The 22,827-nt window shown below is 37.5% G+C and overlaps 6 protein-coding genes across 9 annotated transcripts; 3 read left to right on the top strand and 3 right to left on the bottom strand.

Moving 5' to 3' along the window:
- The first annotated feature begins 1,233 nt into the window (after positions 1-1,233).
- On the top strand, positions 1,234-5,137 carry LOC18039005 (uncharacterized protein At5g41620). Of its 2 annotated transcripts, XM_006430059.2 has the most exons (4): positions 1,234-1,505; positions 1,655-2,210; positions 2,848-2,970; positions 3,309-5,137. In XM_006430059.2, the coding sequence occupies exons 2-4, from the start codon at positions 1,683-1,685 to the stop codon at positions 4,713-4,715; spliced, it is 2,058 nt and encodes a 685-aa protein (XP_006430122.1). In that variant the 5' UTR covers positions 1,234-1,505; positions 1,655-1,682; the 3' UTR covers positions 4,716-5,137. The 2 variants fall into 2 exon arrangements, with proteins under 2 accessions (XP_006430122.1, XP_024037801.1); XM_024182033.1 differs by lacking the exon at positions 2,848-2,970.
- Positions 5,138-6,377: 1,240 nt separating this feature from the next.
- On the top strand, positions 6,378-7,620 carry LOC18039004 (F-box protein PP2-B15). 2 transcript variants are annotated; one of them, XM_024182165.1, is made up of 3 exons: positions 6,378-6,707; positions 6,838-6,956; positions 7,052-7,620. In XM_024182165.1, the coding sequence occupies exons 1-3, from the start codon at positions 6,465-6,467 to the stop codon at positions 7,515-7,517; spliced, it is 828 nt and encodes a 275-aa protein (XP_024037933.1). In that variant the 5' UTR covers positions 6,378-6,464; the 3' UTR covers positions 7,518-7,620. The 2 variants fall into 2 exon arrangements, with proteins under 2 accessions (XP_024037933.1, XP_024037932.1); XM_024182164.1 differs by having other exon boundaries at positions 7,028-7,620.
- Positions 7,621-7,651: 31 nt separating this feature from the next.
- On the bottom strand, positions 7,652-8,123 carry LOC112097241. Its single transcript, XM_024182166.1, has one exon. It carries the CDS (start codon positions 8,038-8,040, stop codon positions 7,852-7,854), a length of 189 nt encoding a protein of 62 aa, XP_024037934.1. The 5' UTR covers positions 8,041-8,123; the 3' UTR covers positions 7,652-7,851.
- Positions 8,124-8,724: 601 nt separating this feature from the next.
- On the top strand, positions 8,725-11,118 carry LOC18038989 (putative pentatricopeptide repeat-containing protein At5g37570). 2 transcript variants are annotated; one of them, XM_006430057.2, is made up of 3 exons: positions 8,725-10,735; positions 10,871-10,932; positions 11,048-11,118. In XM_006430057.2, the coding sequence occupies exon 1, from the start codon at positions 8,884-8,886 to the stop codon at positions 10,606-10,608; it is 1,725 nt and encodes a 574-aa protein (XP_006430120.1). In that variant the 5' UTR covers positions 8,725-8,883; the 3' UTR covers positions 10,609-10,735; positions 10,871-10,932; positions 11,048-11,118. The 2 variants fall into 2 exon arrangements, with proteins under 2 accessions (XP_006430120.1, XP_024037490.1); XM_024181722.1 differs by having other exon boundaries at positions 8,725-10,932.
- LOC18038988 (IAA-amino acid hydrolase ILR1-like 3) lies at positions 10,998-13,643 on the bottom strand. The gene is made up of 5 exons (XM_006430056.2): positions 13,129-13,643; positions 12,826-12,951; positions 12,410-12,724; positions 12,184-12,312; positions 10,998-11,652 (listed from the first exon to the last, which is right to left on the bottom strand). Exons 1-5 carry the CDS (start codon positions 13,501-13,503, stop codon positions 11,275-11,277), a joined length of 1,323 nt encoding a protein of 440 aa, XP_006430119.1. The 5' UTR covers positions 13,504-13,643; the 3' UTR covers positions 10,998-11,274.
- Positions 13,644-13,848: 205 nt separating this feature from the next.
- Positions 13,849-16,646, bottom strand: LOC18038867 (IAA-amino acid hydrolase ILR1-like 3). The gene is made up of 5 exons (XM_006430055.2): positions 16,216-16,646; positions 15,513-15,638; positions 15,079-15,393; positions 14,779-14,907; positions 13,849-14,464 (listed from the first exon to the last, which is right to left on the bottom strand). Exons 1-5 carry the CDS (start codon positions 16,600-16,602, stop codon positions 14,087-14,089), a joined length of 1,335 nt encoding a protein of 444 aa, XP_006430118.2. The 5' UTR covers positions 16,603-16,646; the 3' UTR covers positions 13,849-14,086.
- Positions 16,647-22,827: the final 6,181 nt, after the last annotated feature.

Raw genomic sequence — 22,827 nt, 5'->3', positions numbered from 1 at the left:
TGTTTTAGTGTGTTATGTTGGTATCGAGTCTTTGTCGGGTTGGAATTGATTTATAATTGATTGTTTATTAATGATGTTAAAAATCTCAAATATTAATTTGATTAGATTATCAAATGTGTCATAATTGGTTAATTAAACTTCTAATATATTTTCTAAAATTTTACTCGTTTAACATGCCTTTAATATATTTTTTATTATTATTATCTTTTCATTACAGAAATAGAGAAATAAGAAACCACTACTCGAATTATTGAGAGGTAACATTTAATTATATTAATTTTTTTAAATAACATTTTACTACTTTTTCGTTGGTGCTGTTAGTCTAATGATGATATCGCACTGACATCACATGGATAAAATTATATTTTCATCAAATAAAACCCAAATTTATAATTAAATCTTAGGATTATTATCATTTTATTATGACAAGTATCACAAAATAACATATCATTACATGAATTATTGTAAAGTAATATTTTATTACATTAATGTTTTTAAATAATAGTTTACTATATTTACGTCACTTTGATTAGTTGACTTATTAAAAACTAATTTTTTCCTTAATGAGTAACTTGTAAAATAAAAAGGAAATGATACAAATCAATGCCATGTGAATTTCGTATCAAAGGCTGAACATAGCCAAAAATAAAAATTATAAAATAACATAAAATATAACCTAGATTAAATCAAACATGGTTAAAAATTAAAAAAATTATGAAGTAATATAAAATATAATCTACATTAAATCCATTCGTTCGGTAAGTCTAAACATTGAAAAAAAAAAAAAACATTCCCTTAATTTTTAGCCTTAGCACGTTTTTCCAACTCCCTATACTAAGATAAATATTTTGGTCTTACCACTCTTATCCCAAGGGTCCCTTTAGAATATATGTATACTTTTTTTTAACTATTCACTTCACTAATTGATGAGCTTATAATTACTTATGTTAATCTTATTTTTACCATCAAATACAAAGATTAGTATTATTTTATCCTAAAGTATTTAATTGGCACGAAACAGCTCCTATAAGTGTACACGCAAGTGTAACATTACTCTTCGATAAAATGATTAATGCTATTTGACTGGATTTTCAGGCCGCAATTGCTTTGCTTGAAAATGCGGTAATCTAGTAAAATCCAAGTGGCCCAACCCCAAAATCCCACAAATTTCACTGCCATTATAATCACAAATCACATGCTCACTCATCTCATGTTACTTGCTCCAACAAAAATATGATATCGCATTAGTCACTTTTAATTTAACAATCAATTAATTCCCCCTACAACAGCCAGTCCCGTAGCGCCACGTGCTAATCCCATCCAAAACCACAGCAGCGTTTCTGATTACTGCTACCGCCTCGCTCTCTCTGTGTCCCGCTTTACTCTCTTTTTACGCACAACGCAAGCGTTCAAGTGTACAGTCTGTTAAGCAGCGGAAGCCATCGAAGCCTCCCCCTTTTCATGATTTGATTCCCTCAATTTCCTCTTCGTTACATCACCTAATGGTACTCTCTCTGTCTCTCTGCATTCAGTTAGCATTTATTATTCTACTTTCAATTTCCTTCCCTTTTTTTAAAAAATAACAAACTTGCACATTATAAATGCATCTTCTTCTTTTTTAAACTGCATTTCTGTTTTTTTTTTTTTTGGTCAGATCTAGAAAATAATAGTTGAATGAAACAATGTCAAGGCAGCAGAATCAGACCCAGAATTTTTTCCCGGGAAAGATAAGGAAACGTGGGTGTTCATCGTCAGCTTCGTCAACATCATCGATCGTTCAGAACTACAGATTCAAAAGAGCAATTCTAATAGGCAAGAGAGGGGGTGGGGGAGGATCCGCTACGCCGGTGCCCACATGGAGGCTGATGCGGACTACTCCGTCTTCGGTATTGCGTGCGATCGACTCCCAGAGTGAGTATGGTGGGTTCGTCAATAAAGCGAAACAACACCAGCTACAGCTACAGCAACAGCATCAGCACTCTCAGCAGCCAGTTTCCGCCAGGAAGCTGGCCGCGACGCTGTGGGAGATGAACGAGATGCCCTCGCCGAAGCTGAGAGAGACTAGTGGTGGTGGTGGTGGGTATGATGAGAGGAGGATTAGGAGAGAAGCTAGAGCTAGAGAAAGAGAAAGGGAACGGGTCACCCGGTCCCTTCATTCGGGTTCTTTGCCTCCCCATTTGTCTGATCCATCTCACAGCCCCGTTTCTGAGGTGAGTTTAATTTTGCATATGTTTGAGATTTTTTTATTTTATTTTTTGGAATTTGTGGGGGTATGCATAATGAAATTGAAACTTTTGTTACATGTTGATTTTCCTTCTGTTTCAATGGCTTGTGATGTTGTGTTTTTTTTTTTTTTTAATTATTTTGCGGTAGGTTCGGTCGTGTTGAAGGTAAGAGGAACGGTTTTATTTTTAAATTCAGGTTTGTTGTCTGATTGTTGACGTTGACATAGAGGTATTTTTAGCGCTTTGGCATATGATGCTGGAGTTATGTCTTCGTTTTGCTTTAATTTTTTTGGATCCATATATGTTCTAATTTGTCCATATTCTGTTAGTAATCAGGCGATAACGGTGATCCTTTAGAACTTAGAAGAGTGCAATAAGTGTCATTTAACATGATCACATAAATAGAAATTTGAAATCTTGCTTCAATTTGTCTTAGTTAAATATTAAAGAATTGATCCCCATTGGAAATCAATCAAATTGTTGGGGATAGGATTGCCAGGGCTGGTAGGTAGCATTCAACCAGATGCAGCAGAATCATACTTCTGTTTGATATGCTTTATTGTCAATTAGATGTTGATGCAGCATAACAGGTCATTTCATTATTAAATTTATTGATTTCCAGAGGATGGATCGATCAGGCACAGGGAGTCACCATAGAAGATCATCATCCATTTCTCAGAGGCTTAGGCTAACAGAAAGCAATGGGGGAGTTTTGGATTCTGTTAGTAATGCTAGCTTAATGGAGGTACACCCACTTAAGTTTAATATTTGGGCACTTGTACTCTTTAAAAATTAAAAGTGATTTTTGCGTTTTCTAGTTCATCCAGAGCATGTTTAATCTCTGTTGGACACACAAACATTGACGCTGGATGCATATGCATCAGCAGCAACGCACTCACACACACATTTTCATGGATGTTCGGTCAGTTTGTATGTATAAATTTGTTTAGGTATCACACTGAGATGCTCAAGTGTTAATAATTCCAAATCCAAAGTTGGAAAGATTTTCAGATGTCATGTACCTTGTGTCAGAAAGTTAAGGATTTTGAGAAGTGTTATTCAACTCCTCATTTTATGAAGCAGGTAGAGACCAGATCCCGAGCACAGACTCCTAGTGGATCAACTGTCGGAGTTAAGACTCGTTTGAAGGATGTTAGTAATGCATTGACTACATCTAAAGAGCTTCTCAAGATCATTAATCGCATGTGGGGTCAAGAAGATCGGCCTTCTTCGAGCATGTCTCTTGTCTCAGCCTTACATGCTGAGCTTGAGAGGGCTCGCCTGCAAGTGAACCAACTTATCCAAGAACAGCGCTCAGACCAAAGTGAGATCAGCTATCTAATGAAGTGTTTTGCTGAAGAAAAGGCAGCATGGAAAAACAAGGAGCGGGAAGTGGTTGGGGCTGCTATTGAATCTATTGCAGGAGAACTTGAGGTAGAAAGGAAACTGAGGAGAAGGTTTGAAAGCTTAAACAAGAAGCTCGGGAAAGAACTAGCTGAGACTAAGCATTCCCTTCTGAAGGCGGTGAAAGATCTTGATACTGAGAAGAGAGCAAGAGTAGTAATTGAACAAGTATGTGATGAGTTAGCCAGGGATATCAATGATGATAAATCTGAAGTGGAAGAACTTAAGAGAGAGTCTGCCATAGCTCTTGAAGAGGTTGAGAAGGAAAGGGGGATGATGCAGGTAGCTGATGTATTGCGTGAAGAGAGAGCTCAAATCAAACTCTCAGAGGCTAAATATCAGCTTGAAGAAAAAAATGCTGCAGTTGATAAATTGAGGAGTCAGCTTGAAGTTTTTCTAGGAACCAAAAAGGCAAAAGAAAAAGGACGCAGTTCTGTAAATCAACCAACCAGTGAGGAGATTGCGGCTTATTTAAGTAGAAGCCATTTTGGTTCCAATCCGACTGAAGAGAATGATGATATTGATGGAGAAGTAGAAGATGGAGTAGAATATGAAGAAGACTCGGCTGAAAGTGATCTTCATTCCATTGAATTAAATATGGACAATAATAACAAGATCTACAATTGGGCTTATGCTCCTGGAGCTGCTCTTGATTCAAGAAAGGTTCCATTTGACGAAGAAGAAATCAAGGGGAGAAAGTCAACCTCTGGCAAACTATCCAAGAGAAGCACTACTCTGCAGAGAAGCATATCAGATGGAGTTGATTGGGGCAGCCAAGCTGAAAGACTCCAAAATGCGGGAGATGACTTGCATTGGGGAAGACAATCAGATCTAGATAAGCAAGCTCAAGTATTAGGTTACGGAGATGAAATGCATGGGTATAAATCAGCAAAGGGTCTTAAGGACCAATTGTTGTCAAGTTCTAGGATTGGTGCTTCAAGGGTTTATGCTAGTCCGACGCGGCCTTTGCGAGATCATGGCAATGCAGCTCATGAGCGACCTCCTATGGTGCCAGCGGGTGTTTCAAAGTCGAGGCTATCAGAGTCCAGAGGTGAAAGCCAGAATGCAAGAAAATCCAGGTGGTGACATGCATTTCTATTGTGCTTTCTTCTCAATCCCCCTGAGCCATCCGACTTGCAACAAGAGATTCGAAATGGATGAGGGTATCTCAGAGGCAAGGCTAGTCAATTGTGAGATGCCTAGACTGTGAATTGTCCTTTTTGTTTTCATTAATGCTTTGCGTGCCATCCCTTAAATCCGCTAAGATTGCAGCAATTGCTCGCTGCATATCAGTTTGTCTCATCAATTTGTAGAAACGTTTGCGTTTATAGAGTTCTTGTTGCGAGATGTGCCAACCGGATGAAGTATCTCCTGTACAAAAACTTCTAGTATAACCTATAATTATGCTGCAAGTCTAAGGTAGCTGCCTGTTCTGTGTTCCTCTTCCCTGCTTTGTTCATGTAAGCCTCTCAGGACACCCTTTACCTTCCAACAAAGAATCATATTCTCAAATTTCGGCTAAAATCCTGATAAATTTAGAGAGAAAACATAGCTGCAAGTCTGCAACGTTCAGGCACCAAGAGTCCATATGCGAGATTTAGAAGATGCGACCTTCAAAAACATAAAATATGATTGTTAAGCCAAAGTTTAAGATGTTACCACATGTCAGCAGGAAGATTGCCGCTTTGTCAACTTTCTTAATGTCAGTTGCAAAGCTGAGATATATACTTGGAGTGAAATAATAAGCAATCACTTCAAACACGATAGCTTATTATTATTATTATTTAATTCTAATATTTACGATCAATAATTAGTTTCTCGTAATCATACAATCGATCATTAATCAAACTATTAGTTAGGGAAATCGATCAATACCCAATTCAATTTATATTTCAATATCACAATACGTGTGTGTGTTGTGCCATGTATTAGTTATCTCATTAAATGTTGTAATCAGAGCCAAATTTTTTACTGTGAAAAGGTACCATTCATGCAAATCCTGCACCCAGTTATTTTAGGTTTTAATCATTATTTACCTTTGATCCTAACTCAAATGCAGCTTAAGCACACTATATTATTCAATTCTAACACCAAGTAAATTATATCTAAAATGTGTTCTCCTTAGATGCCAGCTCTTGGGACGTCTCTCATTAATTACTGCAACACAGTCGCCATATTATTCAACATTGATGATATGAATAGTGATTAACTACGTAACATATAATTGTTAATGATTAGTGTCATATTTTGTGATTTTTTTTTTAATAAAAGATACCAAAATTTTATAAATCTATTACTGTTGTTTGAATTTGATATATTATAAGAGGAGAGGGCTAACTTACAGATTCTGTGAGGTACAGCCCTAATCTGTAAGTTAGCAAGCTCCATTATAAGATTTATATTTGAAAGCTTAATGACCAATATGAAGTCAATCCACGGGCAGACACCAATATTGACCAAATAATCCGGTTGGCGTCAACTGGAATTATCAGATTGTGAGTTCGATTGTTTCAATGAAAGTTGTGCAAATCGTTATTACTATTGTTTGGATTAAATATATTATTTTGACAGATAAATGACCAATGTTAAGTCAATCCACGGTATAAGAATCTTGTTGGCGTCAACTGGAATTATGACCTCGAATCGTTTTAGCGGAAGTTGTGCAAATTGTCAAATTTTTCACGAACAATATTATCTCTAACAACAGTTCCAACTCAACTCAACTTATATATGCTACCTATATAGAATGGGAAACTTAAAACGCACAGATAAATTTCCTTTTGTTTAAGATTCTTGCCGGTACAAAAAGAATATTCCAGGTGTATTGAGCTGAATATGTTGCCTGAAGATTGTGTTTCTATCATCATCTCGCTCACTTCTCCATTAGATGCATGCAGGGCTACGTTGGTTTCACGGGCGTTCCGGTCAGCGGCCGAGTCTAATGTTGCTTGGGAGAAATTCTTGCCGTCGGATTATGAAGATATTGTATCAAGATCCATCACTTCTCTAAAGTTCTCTTCAAAGAAAGAGCTTTATCTTCATCTTTGTAATCCCATTCTCATAGACGGCGGTAGAAAGGTTCGCCAATTTTATAGCCATTCTCCAGATATTTGTATTTTTTTTAAAGTAATCAACAACTCTTTGATCCAAGAGTTAAATTCTTTTCTCCTATATTGTTTATTTTACAACAAAAGCATACAAAATGCAGAGCTTCAAATTGGATAAATCATCTGGCAAAAAATCCTATGTATTGTCTTCAAGGGAGCTTTCAATTACATGGAGTGATAGGCCAGAGTATTGGAGCTGGAAACCTTCCCTAAAATCAAGGTTAACTTTTGCATATGCATGCATGCTTTATGTTTGCTTATTTTTATTTTATTTCAAAACTAGTAAAACAGACACATGCACATTTTTGCTTCCAGGTTCCTAGAGGTGGCTGAACTAAGAATGATTAGTTGGTTGGAGATTGAAGGGAAGATCAGAACTCATATGTTGTCACCAAACACAATGTACAGAGCTTATCTTTTGATTAACATCACCCACCGTGCACATGGGTTGGATTTATTACCGTCAGACACATTCCTAGAAATGGGAAATCAAATAATATCTGCTAACACAGCCTATTTGAGTTGCAAAGACAAGAAGAAACATCAAATGGAGTGTTTGTTTTACGGCAACCGGACTCAGAGGACGAAGTCAAGAGTAATTGAAGGGGATGAAAGGTTTGCTAGAGAAAGAGATGATGGTTGGATGGAGATTGAATTGGGAGAGTTCTTTAGTGGTGACGAAGAAGGTGATCAAGAAGTGAAGATGAGTTTAAGGGAGATAAAGGGTTACCAATTGAAAGGAGGGCTTGTGATTGAAGGCATTGAAGTGAGGCCTAAATGATCAATAATGATAAAGCTTATGCCAAAACGTACAAGTGTTTCAGTGATCCACCGAGTGTATATAACCCAGAATTTGTCAAATAAAATCTAATTGATTCATTGTACACCAACTCTCCATTACATTCAACTTCTACATTTAACAAGAAAATTGAGACAATCATCTATTGCTGAAGATTTCAAAATTTTCATTATCATAAACAAGATTCAATTTTTAGCCAACCAAACACAACCCATGATTCAATTCGACACAAGTAATGCAATTACAATAGAATACTATACAATCAAAGGACATACCCATTAGTGGATGAGCGTTAATAAGCAAAAACATTAGTTTGCTAATCGTCGAGGAGCTTTCTGAGACGGGCCTTGACGAAATCTTTGCGGGCTTTAGCGCGAGCTTGCTGTGGGGCGACGTTGACCAGGGACAGGTAAGCGCCGGCGGTAAATAGTGAAACGCCGGTGATGAAAAACGCGATTGACATGGCTAGTTGCTTGCGCGTTGGTGGGTATGACCACACTACCATTCTGCTGGTGGTGGCAAGTCGCTAGTTACTGTACTAATCAATCCTCGCTTCAGCCTGCCGTCTTCGCAACGTCACTTGGCTGCTTTTTGTTTGTTGGTTCGGCGAGCGGCACTGCGACAGTGAAGTAAATTTTTGGGCCTCTGCCACATTGGGCTCCAAAATGAGACGAAAGATTCACCTTATTGTCAAATTTCTAACGAATTTTGTCATGTGTCCGAGTTAAAGTTTCACCGTAAAATTTTTTAAATATGATTTTATTACTTATTTAAAGAGACACATTAATATTTAAGATTCTAAAAAATATTTTAATTAAATTTTTTTTTAAAAAGAATTGATCCCCTCTCTTTAAATTTAAAGAATTACTTTATCTCTCTTTAATTTATATTTTATTATTTTTTATTACAGAAAAAGAAAGAAGCACTTTAATTACTATTATTTTTTCTTTAAAAAATAATTATTTTAATTAAAATAATATTAACTCATTTCTATTTAAAGAATAGAATAAAATATTTTTTTACTCTTCTATTTATCACGTATGTAAACAAATAAATATTTAAAGAATAAAATTTATAGAGTTTTTCGAAGATAGTCTTTCAGCTGGGTAACTAAAAGTCAAATTTGTACTTGAATGAAGATGATTTGTTGAGCATTACTGCCTATTATATTGTAAGCATATAGAAGCCATAGAATTCTGTTACCCACCATAAAGTGCGAGTACTATCACCCATTGAATCATTACAATTATGTAGACCACCCTTATGTTCTGGGCTGGCGGCACACGTGCTACAATGGCGGGGACAGTGGGCAACTATCCCGCGAGGGAGAGCTAACTGACTAACTCCAATGCCCAAAATTGACGAACCAAACACGCCATGCAAGCACAAGTCCTGCTCTTCGATGCTACCTAACTGCTCACGATCAGCGCCCATCAACTTCCCAAAACCATCGTGTCTCCTTTCCGCTTTAACCCTGATAAAGAAGTGCAAACTCCAAACTCACCTCCACCAGGTTCACTCTCACATCATCAAAAAGGGCCTCGACCAAGATCACTCTCTCGTTGCCCACTTCATCTCGCTGTGTCACTCCCTCGCCACTCCCTTATCTTACTCTTCCGCCGTCTTCAATCGCATTGTCAATCCCAATACTTTTCTTTGGAACACCCTCTTAAAAGGGTACTCTCAGAATTCTCGTTTTATTGAGGTTTTTACGATTTTTGTTCGATTGATTAGAGAGGAAGCGGTGCCTGATAAGTATACGTTCCCATTGGTAATTAAGGCGTGTTCGCATGTGCTTAGTGTGAGGGAAGGAACGGCGATTCACGCTGCTGTAATTAGGTGGGGGGTTGATGAGGATGTGTTTGTGGGAACTAGTTTGATTGACTTATATGGGAAACGTAAAGAGATTTCTTGCGCCCGTAAAGTGTTCGATGAAATGCCTGAGAGAAATGTTGTTTCATGGACAGCGATGATTGTTGGATATGCGAGTGTTGGGGATTTGGTGGAAGCGAAGACGGTTTTTGATTTAATGCCGGAGAGGAGTAATGTTTCATGGAATGCTTTGATTGGGGGGTTAGTGAAGATAGGAGATTTGAGAAGTGCTAGGCAGTTGTTTGATGAAATGCCCGAGAGGAATGTGGTATCGTATACCACAATGATTGATGGATATGCGAAAGTGGGTGATATGACGTCAGCAAGGTCCTTGTTTGAGGCAGCTCCTGATAGAGATGTTGTTGCATGGTCAGCCTTGATATCAGGGTATGCACAGAATGGTCAGCCTGATGAGGCTGTGAAGATATTTTCGGATATGTGTTCAAAGAACGTCCAGCCAGATGAGTTTATATTGGTGAGCTTGATGTCAGCGTGTTCTCAGGTGGGCAATTTGGATTTGTCCAACTGGGTGGATTCTTATTTGAGTAGAAGTCACATGGATCTTAGCCGAGCTCATGTTATTGCAGCACTTGTAGACATGAATGCTAAGTGTGGGAATATGGATAGAGCGGCCGAGTTATTTGAAACAATGCCTAATAGAGACGTGGTATCATATTGTTCCATGATAAAAGGATTGTCGATACACGGGCATGGCAGACAGGCTGTTTCCCTCTTCGATAGAATGTTAAGTGAAGGGCTGACTCCTGATGAGGTGGCCTTCACAATTGTGTTGACTGCTTGTAGTCATGTTGGACTTGTTGAGGATGGTTGGCGCTTTTTTGAAGCCATGCAAAACGTGTATGCTATTGTTCCTTCTCCTGAGCATTATGCATGTATGGTTGATCTTCTTGGCCGGACCGGACACTTGAAATCGGCTTATGAGCTTTTAAATTCAATGCCCGTGGAGCCTCATGCAAGTGCCTGGGGTGCACTCCTTGGGGCCTGTAAGTTATATTCAGACATTGAGTTAGGAGAATTGGTCGCAAACCGGCTTTTTGAGCTCGAGCCACAAAATGCTGGTAGTTATGTGCTGTTATCCAACATCTATGCAACTGCAGATCGGTGGTTGGATGTCTCTCTTGTTAGAAGCAAAATGAAGGAGAGGGGGCTTAGAAAAATACCTGGTTGCAGTTCGCTTTAGTTCAAAAGTCTGACATTCTTTGCATATTCTCTACAGCTGCGGTTGGCTTTCCCAAAATCAGATACATTTTGATTTGCTAGTTTTTAGAGGTCAACCTTTCTGAAGATCATGTATATCCTGTCAATCTGTAAGATCAGTTGATCACATCTCTGTTTCTTTATTCTTGTAGCGCCTCATCATGTATTTACTTCCTCTATAAACTGAAGCAATCATGCAATTCTTTTTGGTTTTACGTTGATGTTCTTGGCATGTTTCTATTCAGTTTCAACGGATTGGTTAATGTTATGCTAGAGCCTCTTCATCATAAATTCACGATAAATTAAGGTGAGTGCAAATGTGCAATGACTGTCTTTCTTTACCCCAATCTCAAAAAGTAAAAGCATGTGTGCGGTTGAATTTTTTTTTTTTTTTGGTGTTTATTAATAATTTTCATTTCCAGATGGTTTATTATTACAAGGAGGGCATTGAAATACCACTGGATTTAAATATACAATTCTTTTTTACTAGTTCAAATATAAAACTCTCTTACGAAGACACACCATTCCTATTGTACTTCAACTTCAAGGTTGTCCAAGTAAGAGATGGCTACTGCAGCATGAAGAGCTGCTCCAATAGGAAGGGCATCCTCATCAACAACTAAGTACGGGGAGTGAAGACACACCATTCCTATTGTACTTCAACTTCAAGGTTGTCCAGGTAAGAGATGGCTACTGCAGCATGAAGAGCTGCTCCAATAGGAAGGGCATCCTCATCAACAACTAAGTACGGGGAGTGCAGTCGGATGAATGGCTTAAGCGTTTCATTCCTTGTACCGACATAAAAATGTGCAGCTGGCATCCTCTGAGTGTAGAAGCTGAAGTCCTCTGCTCCCATCTCAACTGGAGTAAGATGCACGTTTGGCTCTCCAACCATGGATGCCCCGACCCTCTTGCCGTGTTCATACATTTTTTCATCATTTACAGTTGCCGGATAATGCCTCATTTTTTTCTCCATGAAGTCTATTGTTGCACTACACTGATGAACTGCTGCTTGCATTTCTATGACCTGTTAACAATGAGTGCTATTATCTTGATTTAAAAATATGATCACAGCCAACAAGCCTAGTGGTTAGAACCCATACCTCACAATTGTTAGGTCATGGGTTTGAGTCCCCACAATGCAGTGTGGGGGTTTAATTTTCTTCCTTAATTTGAGTGAAGGCAGTAGACGTCCCTCGAATATTAGAGAGGGTAAAATTTTGAATGGACGGTAAAAATTTGGACGGGCTTCATAAGAATATTGAGGTAAACTAGTTCCAAATATGAGTTGTACTCTTAAACAATAGTCTCATGTAATTAAAAAAAAAAAGATCACACTCTTGAAAGGGAGTCTACTCTGAGTTGTACTCTTGAACAATAATCTCATGTAATAAAAAAAAAAAAAAAGATCACAGCCTTGAAAGGGAGTCTACTCTTTCAGCTACATTTGAAGTAAATCATTATTATTTAGAGCTCATGCGAATTTGATGAATTATATTATGCAAATACTGCCAAGAAATACATTGTATCATTGATATGCAACCTCAAATAATTTTACCTCTTTGATTCTTTGCTGAAGATATAACAGACCTTCTGTAGTCAAGCTCCGGAAAGTGCCTCCAAATCTCACGGTCTCAGGAATTATATTTCCTGCTTGGCCCGCATCAATAAACCCAACTGTGACTACCTGTGTAGGCATATAAATTTGCTTATAAGAAGATAATATCACAACCTTACAGAATGCTGATAGTCAAGCTGGCATATGAAATTGGAACGAATATTACCCTGGCCTCCAGAGGATCTGTCTCTCTTGAAACTATATGTTGGAGTGTGAGGATGGCAAAGGATGCTGCAAGAACAGGATCTCTGGTATCTTGGGGCATGGCGGCATGTCCACCTTTTCCTTTAATCACGGCTGTAAACCTCCCAGAACCAGCTAGTAAAGGACCAGGTCTTGAGCCAATTGTACCAGTGGGCAGTACTGGGGAAATATGTATTCCAAACATGCCCTGAAACTTATCAACAGCACCTTCTTTTATCATATAGTATGCGCCGCCATAACCTTCTTCCCCAGGTTGGAAGACAAGCTTAACCGTGCCCTATGCGGTGAAATGATTGCAAGGTGATTCAGTCAACAACAAACTGATTGAGAAATGTATCACATTTGTTCTATAAGAAGCATGTGTGATTATGAATTTACCTTTAATCTGTCTATTCTGTGTTTGAGTAGCCTAGCTGCCCCAAGCAGTATGGTTGTGTGAACATCGTGGCCACAACCATGCATTTTACCATTGTTCTTGCTCTTATGCTCCCACTCTACCATTTCCTTTTCAAATAGTGAATGTTGAATAAGATTACATAGAGTTTTTGTTTAGCAATAAAAGACTAAAGATAGCGCCACTAATACACAAGAAAGAGGATCAGCATTTTATATTACAACATTTTTTTTTCTTTTTTTTCTTTTTTTCGAACAGAAGTCAAAATGTTTGTCTGAAAGTGAAACCTGAATAGGCAGGGCGTCCATCTCAGCTCTAAGACCGAACCAGGGTTCACCCCCTGAACCCACTGAAGCCACGATCCCAGTCTTGGCAACCGGCCACGTGTACTCAATCCCAAGCGAGTCAAGCTCCGATCTTACGAGTTGGCTCGTCTCGTACTCTTCAAAACCCAACTCCGGATTCTCGTGTATTCTCCTCCTAATCCTCCTCATCCACTCAAAGAACTCGGGCTCCCTCGCTGAGTCCAACAGCTCCCGAGTCAACGAACTCAGCTGCTCCGATCCCGACTGAGTTTCCTTCTTGGCCCATGTGGGATTGCATGTAAATATCGTTGATACGATAATCAAAAGACAGAGACGAGCCAATAGCATTAGATACATTTTGTGAAAAATTTGCGGTACAAAATAGCTTGAATTTTCTATTTATAAAATTAAAATTTTCTCAGTTCTGTACGCTACACTCTCCAGCGTCGGTTTTGTCATAGAACTCGTGTTTAGCTGGAAGCCGAATGCCAATTATCAATGATATGGGCCGACCCAACTCTGATATGTACGCGTGTCATTACATCGAATGGATGCATTTAAAATTCTGTTTTTATTGTAAACCCTCAGAAAATAAAAAAGAAAAGGCAGATTGCAGTAACCTATAAGTCCCATACTCTCATTAACCTCGGATCATTGAAATTTCAACTCCTCCAAAGTTGGGATGTCTAAAATCTTAGAATTGTACATCTGGTGATTATTTATTAATAATTTTCATTTCAAGAAGGCTTTTATTGTATAGTAAGGAAGATTTAGAGCGAAGTATTTTGAAGTCTAGGATCAACGCTAGCGGTAAGGATCAGCCTTCTTAGGCTAAGGTCCTGGAATCAAGCTTGAGTGGGTGCGCAGCGCGAATTAAAAATGGAAAAAATATAAGTATTTACAAATACAATAACCGTCCCTTTTGAAGATACCAGGTTTCCTATTGAGTTTCGACAGCATGGTCGTCCAAATAAGAGATGGCAACAGCAGCATGAAGAGCTGCTCCTATTGGGAGAACATCCTCATCGATTACTAAGTACGGTGAGTGCAGTCTGACGACTGGCTTGAGCGTTTCATTCCTTGTCCCGATCATGAAAAGTGCAGCCGCCATCTTCTGTGAGTAGAAACTGAAGTCCTCTGCTCCCATCGCCATTGGAAGAAGGTGCACGTTTGCTTCCCCGAGCAAGGAGGTTCCTACCTTCTTTGCGTGCTCATACATCTCTTCATCGTTGACAGTTGCCGGATAAGGCCTCAGTTTTTCCTCCATGAAGTCTAATGTGGCACTACATTGATGAACTGCTGCTTGCATTTCTATGACCTGGGAACAAAAATACGTTCAAATAATCACATATAGTCTTGAAAAGAAAATCTTAGGCCGTTCCTTTCTTTTCTTGGGCAAAAAAAAAAATTCAGTCCATTAGTATCCCTAAGCTTCAGTGTGTTTTCTATTTGAATTTTCTTTAAAACAATGTCTTGGGTATAAATTTATACACCATGAAACCACAAATTGCATTGAAAATCACGAACACTATATAGAACCTTTTGCACAAAATGAATGAATCAGACTACGAGAAAATCCTTGAGAAGATCTGACATTTTATTCTTTCCCGCGAAACCTCAAGTAATGCATACCTCTTTGACCCTTCGCTGAAGGTAAAACAGACCTTCTGTAGTCATGCTCCGCAAAGTTCCTCCAAATCGGACACTCGCTGGGATTACATTTCCCGCCTGGCCTGCCTCAATGAACCCAACTGAGACTAGCTGTGTACGGTTGAAAAAGGATTAATAACTAAGAACTCTGCTTCTACTGAGGACAACATGTAATTGGGACGGTAGATGTAGATTTTTGTACCTTTTGAATGGACAAATCAATTCACAAATAAGTCATATATAAAGAATCGCATGTGTACTAAAGTCAGGAGCAATTTTTACCCTGGCCTCAAGAGGATCTGTCTCTCTCGAAACTATCTGCTGGAGTGCAAGGATTGCAAAGGATGCTGCAAGAACTGGATCTCTAGTTGCATGGGGCATTGCGGCATGGCCACCTTTTCCTTCAATTACGGCTAGAAACCTCATGGAACCAGCTAGCACAGGACCAGGTCTTGAACCAATTGTACCAGTGGGCAGTTCTGGAGCAACGTGCAATCCAAAAATGCCCTGAAACTTTTCAAGAGCACCCTCTTTTATCATATGGTACGCCCCGCCATAACTTTCTTCTCCAGGTTGGAAGACAAGCTTAACAGTGCCCTTTGAAGTGAAATTTGTATAACGCAAATCAATCAAAACAAAGTGGCAAATTCGAGTGCAGATATAATTTTTGAATTTTTCATCTTTGCTCTGAGATGTTTGTGTGTTTATGAATTTACCTTTAATCTATCTTTTCTTTGTTTAAGTAGCCTAGCTGCTCCAAGCAGCATTGTTGTGTGAACATCATGCCCACAAGCATGCATTTTACCATTGTTCTTGCTCTTATGCTCCCACTCCACCATTTCCTTCTCAAATAGCAATGGCGAGTAAGATTATTGACTTGTGTTTGAGTAATATCACATACATTTCCAATTGCAACTTGTCACGTTAATAGATTTTTACAAACAGTTGACAAACAATTTTTTTTTAAAATATAAATTAAGTTGGCAGCTTACCTAACACAAATGTCGGATAAAAAAGCATCACATGTCCCACATATTTATTTTTATAATTTCTTTCACTTTTCAAAAATTTAAACAATTTATTTATTTATACTATCAATAATGATACACGCATACAGCAGAAATAATTGTTCAAATATTTTAGTCTTGACATCTTTTAATTTTTTTTTTGAGTGAGTAATATTTCTAAAGAATTAATTTTAAATTATTTTATCTTCAATTAACTATGTTCAAAATTTGAGGTTTTGAAAAACAAAAAGAATGATTTGAAGGTAGGATATTCCCAGAAGGAATAAAAAACAAAAAACAAAAGAGTAGTCATGGCTGAAGTTATAAACTGAAAGCAATAATTGAAATTTCAACAACACTTTTTACTTTTGGCCACAGGATTTGACGTTTTGGGCTTTAAAAAGCGTGAAACCTGGATTGGAAGGGCGTCCATGTCAGCTCTAAGACCGAACCAGGGCTGGACCCCTGACCCCACGAAAGCCACAATCCCAGTCTTAGCAAACGGCCACGTGTACTCAATTCCAAGCGAGGCAAGCTCATTTCTGACGAGTTGCCCCGCCTCGTATTCTTCAAAAGCCAATTCCGGATTCTCGTGTATTCTCCTCCGAATTCTCTTCATCCATTCGAAGAACTCGGGCTCCCCCGCTGAGCCCAGCAGCTCACGTGTCAATGAACTCAGCCGCTCCGACCCTGCCCCACGAATCTCCTCCTTGGCCATAGCCCATGTTGCATGGCATGTAAATATCGTTGATAGGATAATCAAGACATAGAGACGAGCCATTACAATTATCGTTACCATTGGCGGATATTTTGATATATCTATTGACAGATTTACTTGCTAGTTTTTGAAATTGTACAACGTGGGGTTTTTATTTCCAGTTTTGGTAATTAAACAATCTGTAGGCCATTTTGACCTCATTCATCAGCTACAAAGTCAATCCAATTGTAAAATAAGATGGGCCATCATAATCCAAGTCCATTAAGCCCAAAATGGCTCAATGCCAAATCAATTTGCTTGTTTCTCACATGGGAATTGAGGGAGTGGTTGGAGTTATTCCGTGTGTATTTGCGAGTTTTCTTTTTTTTTTTTTTAATATTTAGAGGAAATCCAATTTGTTTTTATATTTTCAAACAATGGTGCCGTATAGGTGATTCAAAAAATTCCATAAATTTCTATTGTATTTAAAAAATAAATTATATTGTATTTAAAAACTACAACGAATCTTATTGAGAGAAAAAAAAAAAAAAGGTACAACAAATGGATGACTATGATTATCTATATTTTAACTCCGAAGTAAACTAAACAAATGAATGATTCCATTGAATGGTTGGACTTTGGAGGGATTCCGAGCCGCCCATACGCTTTTGTTTTGCATTGGGGGATGTATTATGTACAGATAGTTTTTAAAATAGGATAAAAAAATTGAATCGATAATCTGATGATATGTGCTGCCGGCTCAATTGAATATGAATATTTCTGGTCTTACGATTAATCTAAGGGTAGCTATGTTGTGTTTGACGTACTAACACTAGTATTTTGTCTTGTTGTAAATCAGTCTTCGGATTTAAGGCATTCCAATCTAATGGCTGTAAATACGAAGGGCAAATAGGTATTGTAATGGTATATCGGTAAATTCTATGTGACTAAAATGTATATATTAACCATGTTTATTTGATTTCTCTATAGTCCGGGATCGGTAATTGTGGTGTGTGTGTGTGCGCGCGCGTGTGCAATTTTGTATATCTTGACGGATCAATAATTTAAAATTTAAAAAAAAAATTAATTGAATGGATGATTTAAGACATTCACAAGCTGATTCAAGATCTTAGAGAAATTTGTAATAGATGATTGTTAACCGTCCAAATTTTGTAATTTGACTGGAAGACTTTCTAGCTATACTATTAATGTTTGGTTCTAATTTATGAAATTCATTTTCCAAAAAAAAAAAATAATAATAATCATAATAGAACCATTTGCTACATATATTATGCAATTAGTTGTGTTAGAAAAAATAGCATAAAGCGCCTATTTTAAGGCCAGTTTTGAGCAAAATAAATATCGAAAAAATATATTTACATGGATAATTCAGAATCTTCTCTATGAGATCTTCGCAACGAATCATAAAATGGTCAAATTAGTATTTGGGTGAATGAGAAATTAGATCTCAAGGAGCATCCACTGGTGTGGAAAAAATAAAGAAAGATCCCATAAGATTGTTTAATTAACTGATGCCCCTTTTGAAGCTTATATATATTGGCTTCCGTGTTCAATTGAAAAACACAAAAAAATCCAAGTGATTTTATTCTCTTCTCTTTTAAGCAAATTCTCTTTAGCTTTAGACTTTAATGCGATAGAATTGAAATATTTGTTTGAGGTTCATGGGAATAGTGAGATTGTACTGCTAACACTATTTCAAATCTGTTGTATCCTGTGAGAGACAGAAGTCTATATAATTTGTTTTCGATCGATTTTGGAGTAGGAAAAGCTAAACCTATCTAGAACAATAAATTTGTATTTTTGGGGGAGACGGGGTACTTCACTGGTTTGTTGTGTGCGGTGCGGTGTATCTGAAATTCGGGGGAGGTGAGAAGGGGAGAGGGAGTGGTAACAATGGTGAAAGGTCAAAATCAAGAGAGATGTCCTTCAAAATGAGCTTCACGCCTGCAAAACAGTAAAATAGAGGTTAGAGGTGAAGTCGGGGTACCCCGGCGTTCACACTCCGACGCTCAAGTTAGCAAACTCAAGCTTTTATGGTAAAGAGAGCTGGCTAGCCCTCTGTAAATTAGGGTTTAAGGTTGAAGAAAACTTTTTTTTTGGAGTGTGAGTGTTAATGGTGAGTGAGAGCCCCCCTGAGAATGAAACCTAGGCACCTTTATATATGGAATACCTCAGCTGCCACGTGGCGTACCTTTTTTTGCTAACTTCTTTTTACATTTTTATGATTTTTGGGCCGTTATGTGCATGTTCGCGGCGTACCTCATCCTTTGGAAACGTGGCGCGCGTTGGAGAGCGGTCTAGGGTACCTCTGCAGTAGCTGTCGCGTAGGCGACTGAGGACCACCGTCCTTGGGACAATGTCCTTCACTTTTGACAGAGGTGCCAGGCGGTTGTCCCCCCTTTTAGCACGACGTTTTTTATTCATAATTCTGACAAAATCAAATATTATCCTTCAAGATATGAAGATATTTCCTATGATGGATTTCTTAAGAGGATTCTCCTAAGTCGGACATGTCGGCTACCTCGAGTCATATGGGGTACCCCGATCCATGTGGGGTACCTTGAGTTACTTTGGAATTAAGTGGGGTATCTCTAATTACGCTGGGTACCTCTAATCGTGCGGGGTACCTCTAATCACGCCGGGTACCTCTAGTCATGCGGGGTACCTCTAATCAAGCCAGGTACCTCTAATCGTGCTGGGTACCTCTAATCATGCAGGGTACCTCTAATCAGGCTGGACACCTCTAATTACGCCGGGTACCTCTAATCATGCTAGGTATCTCGAGTTATTCCGAGTACCTTGAATTATGTTGGAGTTATTCTGGGTATCTTAAATTATGCTGGAGTTATTCTGGGTACCTTGAATTATGCTGGAGTTATTCCGGGTACCTCGAATTATACGGGGTACCCCAATCTATGCGGGGTACCTCGAGTTACTCTGGAGTTATGCAGGGTACCTCTGACCGTGCCAGGTACCTCAAATCATGGTAGATATCTCTAATCGTGCGGGGTACCTCTAATCATATCGGGTACCTCGAATCGCACTGAAGTTATTTCATTCGTCGACACGTGGCATTCTGCTATCTTATTTTTCCCCCAAACATAATTCAAGCGTCATTGTGAATGTGGCAAATTTGTTTTAAGAACACTGTAATTTTATTGGCCTTGGGGTTAGTGAATATATATATATATATATATATATATATTACATATTGTTGATTTATTTATTATGTCATTACTATTTCAATTTATTTTTTTACTATTATTATTATAAATAATGATAGGTGCACAAGAAACTTATTGGTAAGTTAAAGTGCACTAAAAAGGTTCTAACACCGCGGCTATATAAAAAGTCTAGAAAACTTAAATTTTAAGTATTACCATTATTTTCTTAAAAACCTTATTACTGTGTTTTTTTTTTTTTTTTTTTGATAAGTTATTACTGTTTTTTTGTGCAAGTGAGGGGTGTTATATAGTAGGAGCCCTTACTTTGCATTGACCCGTTTATTGCATTTATTAGTCAATCCTTGTAATTTCAGATCAGACATATCCACAGGACCACATTGAACTACCAAACGATTAATGAGTGGTCGGAAGTTTTGCCCCCAAATTTGATGCGAAAAAAAGTCAAAAGATTAAAGATGCTTGTCCAGTGGATTTGTTTGTATCAAATAGTGACGAAACTCCAACGATGCATTAAAATAAAAGACTTGTTACAATACGCATCGTATTCATGTAACCAATAATTTAACTGTCAATTTTTATTTTTATTTTTGTTATCGGGTATTACTTTTATATTGATGAGGGTTTGTAAGTTATATGACTTTGTAAATTAGCAGCAATAATAAATAAGAGATGGAAAAGAGAACAATCATGAAAAAGAATTAAATTTATAATAATTAAAATAAAAATTAGTTTATTTTTATTTAAATTTTGACACAAATTTTAAGTTATTGATTTCATACAATCTAATAATAGATATTGAACGTCAAGATAATATTTAACGATTATCATTTATTTTTTATTCAATTGCTCAAAAATTTCAGTGAAAAATTTAAGTTAAAAATAACCCACCCATTAAATAAAACAGTATAATAATCTTTAGCAACCGTTTAATTTTTCTATAATATATATAATACTAGGGGTGGGCAAATTATCCGACCCGATCCGAAAAAATTCGGGTTCAAATCGGATCGGGTGGTCAACAAAACCCGATCGGGTGAAATTGTCTCAACCCGATCCGATCCGAAAACCCGATCGGGTTGAGACAAAAAAAAAACTTGGGCAAAAATTACAGATTTACACTTACAATATCACACAGACACACACATGACACACTCACATCTCACACGAATACAGGCACTGAATCAGTAACTCACACTCTCACAGAAACAGAATACAGATCACAGTACAGAGTACAAACTCACAGATTTACAGTAATTCACAATTCAATTCAGTAATTCACATTTCACAAAGTATTCACCGCAACAAAACAATTCAGGAATTCACTTCAAACTATTCACCACAACAAAAGTTACAAAACAATTCAGTAATTCACCAAGAAAACAACACAAGCGAAGCAAAGTAACAAGTAACAACTCACAGTCACAAACCCTCACTCACGGTATCACTATCACAATTCACAAACCCTCATTGTCACACACAAATCACTGAAACCAGCAGCCGTCAAGCACAAGCAGGCAGCAGCCAACCCATAGTCCCACACTCATTCATGCCTCACGGCGTCACGGCCTTCATCGCTCACCACACGCAGCAAACACACACGCACAGTTCACGGAGCTAGCTTCAACCGACCACCACACGCAGCCAGCAACCACTTCCGAGAACGACCCCAACCGAAGCCGAAGCTGATTCGCGAAGATCGTGACCCGATCTACAGATCTGCTGCAACCAAGCGCCGGATCCATGCCTTGAATCCTCCACTCCACCATAACTCAGTCTGATTGAAGATCCACCCAGCAAGCTGCTTCTAATCCACTCGAGTCTCCACCATTGGCATCTACGGGTCACGGCTGTTAAGTGTTGACATCCGGCCACCACACCTATTCACGGTCACGCCTCACGGGTCACGGATCCAGCCTCCAGTCTCAAAAGGTCTCTGACTCTCTTCACTCTCTGTTTTGGAATTGGAAGTTGGAAAACTTGGAAGTTTGGAATTGGAACTTGAAGGCTTAAAGCCCGAATCAGCAAGACATCAAAGTTATTTAAGAGATGGTATTAGTATATATTATATAATTATATATGCATTAATGATTAATTATAATTTTTATTTGTTATATGTTATATGAGAAATGTTAATTGTAACTTTGTATGTTAATTATATATTGTTAAATTTTATCAATAAAATGAAAATAATCTGGCATTAATTTTCTGTTATTAATTAATAATTGATTTTTTGTATGAATAGTAATGTTAGATTAAAAATTAAAATTAAATATTATGTTACAATATAAATTATAATTATATATGTCATATGATATGTGTATTTGTACAATAGTTTCAACTTCAACAAAAAATTAACCAATTTAATTGCAGTAGTTTTAAGTTTCAACTTCAACAAATAATTAATCAATTTAATTAATTGCATGATAACCATTAACCAATAAGTAAATATTAAGTGGTTAAGTACATATAATGTGGGCATAATAAGAATTAAGAATTTAAGATACGGATATGAATTAATATTATATTATTTTGGCCAATGGATAATTAGATATTATAAATTAAATAATTACATTAATTTCTTGGTTTTCTTTTATGGAATATGCATCTTGAATTCTTGATCATATATAAACATTATGGTGGAAAATTGGAAATATCGATTTCAAAAAGTTTCATAAAATTAAATTAACAATTATTTGAATCAATTTGTAATACTAACTATTAAGTAGATTTTTTTTAATAGTCTTTTTGTGTTTTAATTTATGAATTAATGATTAGTAATTATTTATTTGTATGTTTAGATGTCTGGACACTCAAGATCGAATTCAATAAGTGATGATGACAATCAAAGTGTTCAAATGGAAGGAACTCAAAAGGCAAAGCGGAAAAGACCAGCGATGAAGAAAAGATCTGCGACGTGGAATCATTTTACTTTGCTTGAGGACAATCCAAACAAATGCAAGTGCAACTATTGTGGTAGACAATATCAATGTCATTCAAGGCGTGATGAGATTACAAATATGAGAAATCATATACTGGCTTGCCTTGCATACAAGACATTCCGGGAACAACAAGAGGGAAGTCAACAAAACTTGACAACTGAGGGTGGGGAAGGAAATGCAAG

The sequence above is a fragment of the Citrus clementina genome, unplaced genomic scaffold (assembly GCF_000493195.1).
Source record: "Citrus clementina cultivar Clemenules unplaced genomic scaffold, Citrus_clementina_v1.0 scaffold_6, whole genome shotgun sequence".
Lineage (NCBI taxonomy): Eukaryota > Viridiplantae > Streptophyta > Magnoliopsida > Sapindales > Rutaceae > Citrus > Citrus x clementina.
This window is presented reverse-complemented; position numbering and strand designations above follow the sequence as displayed.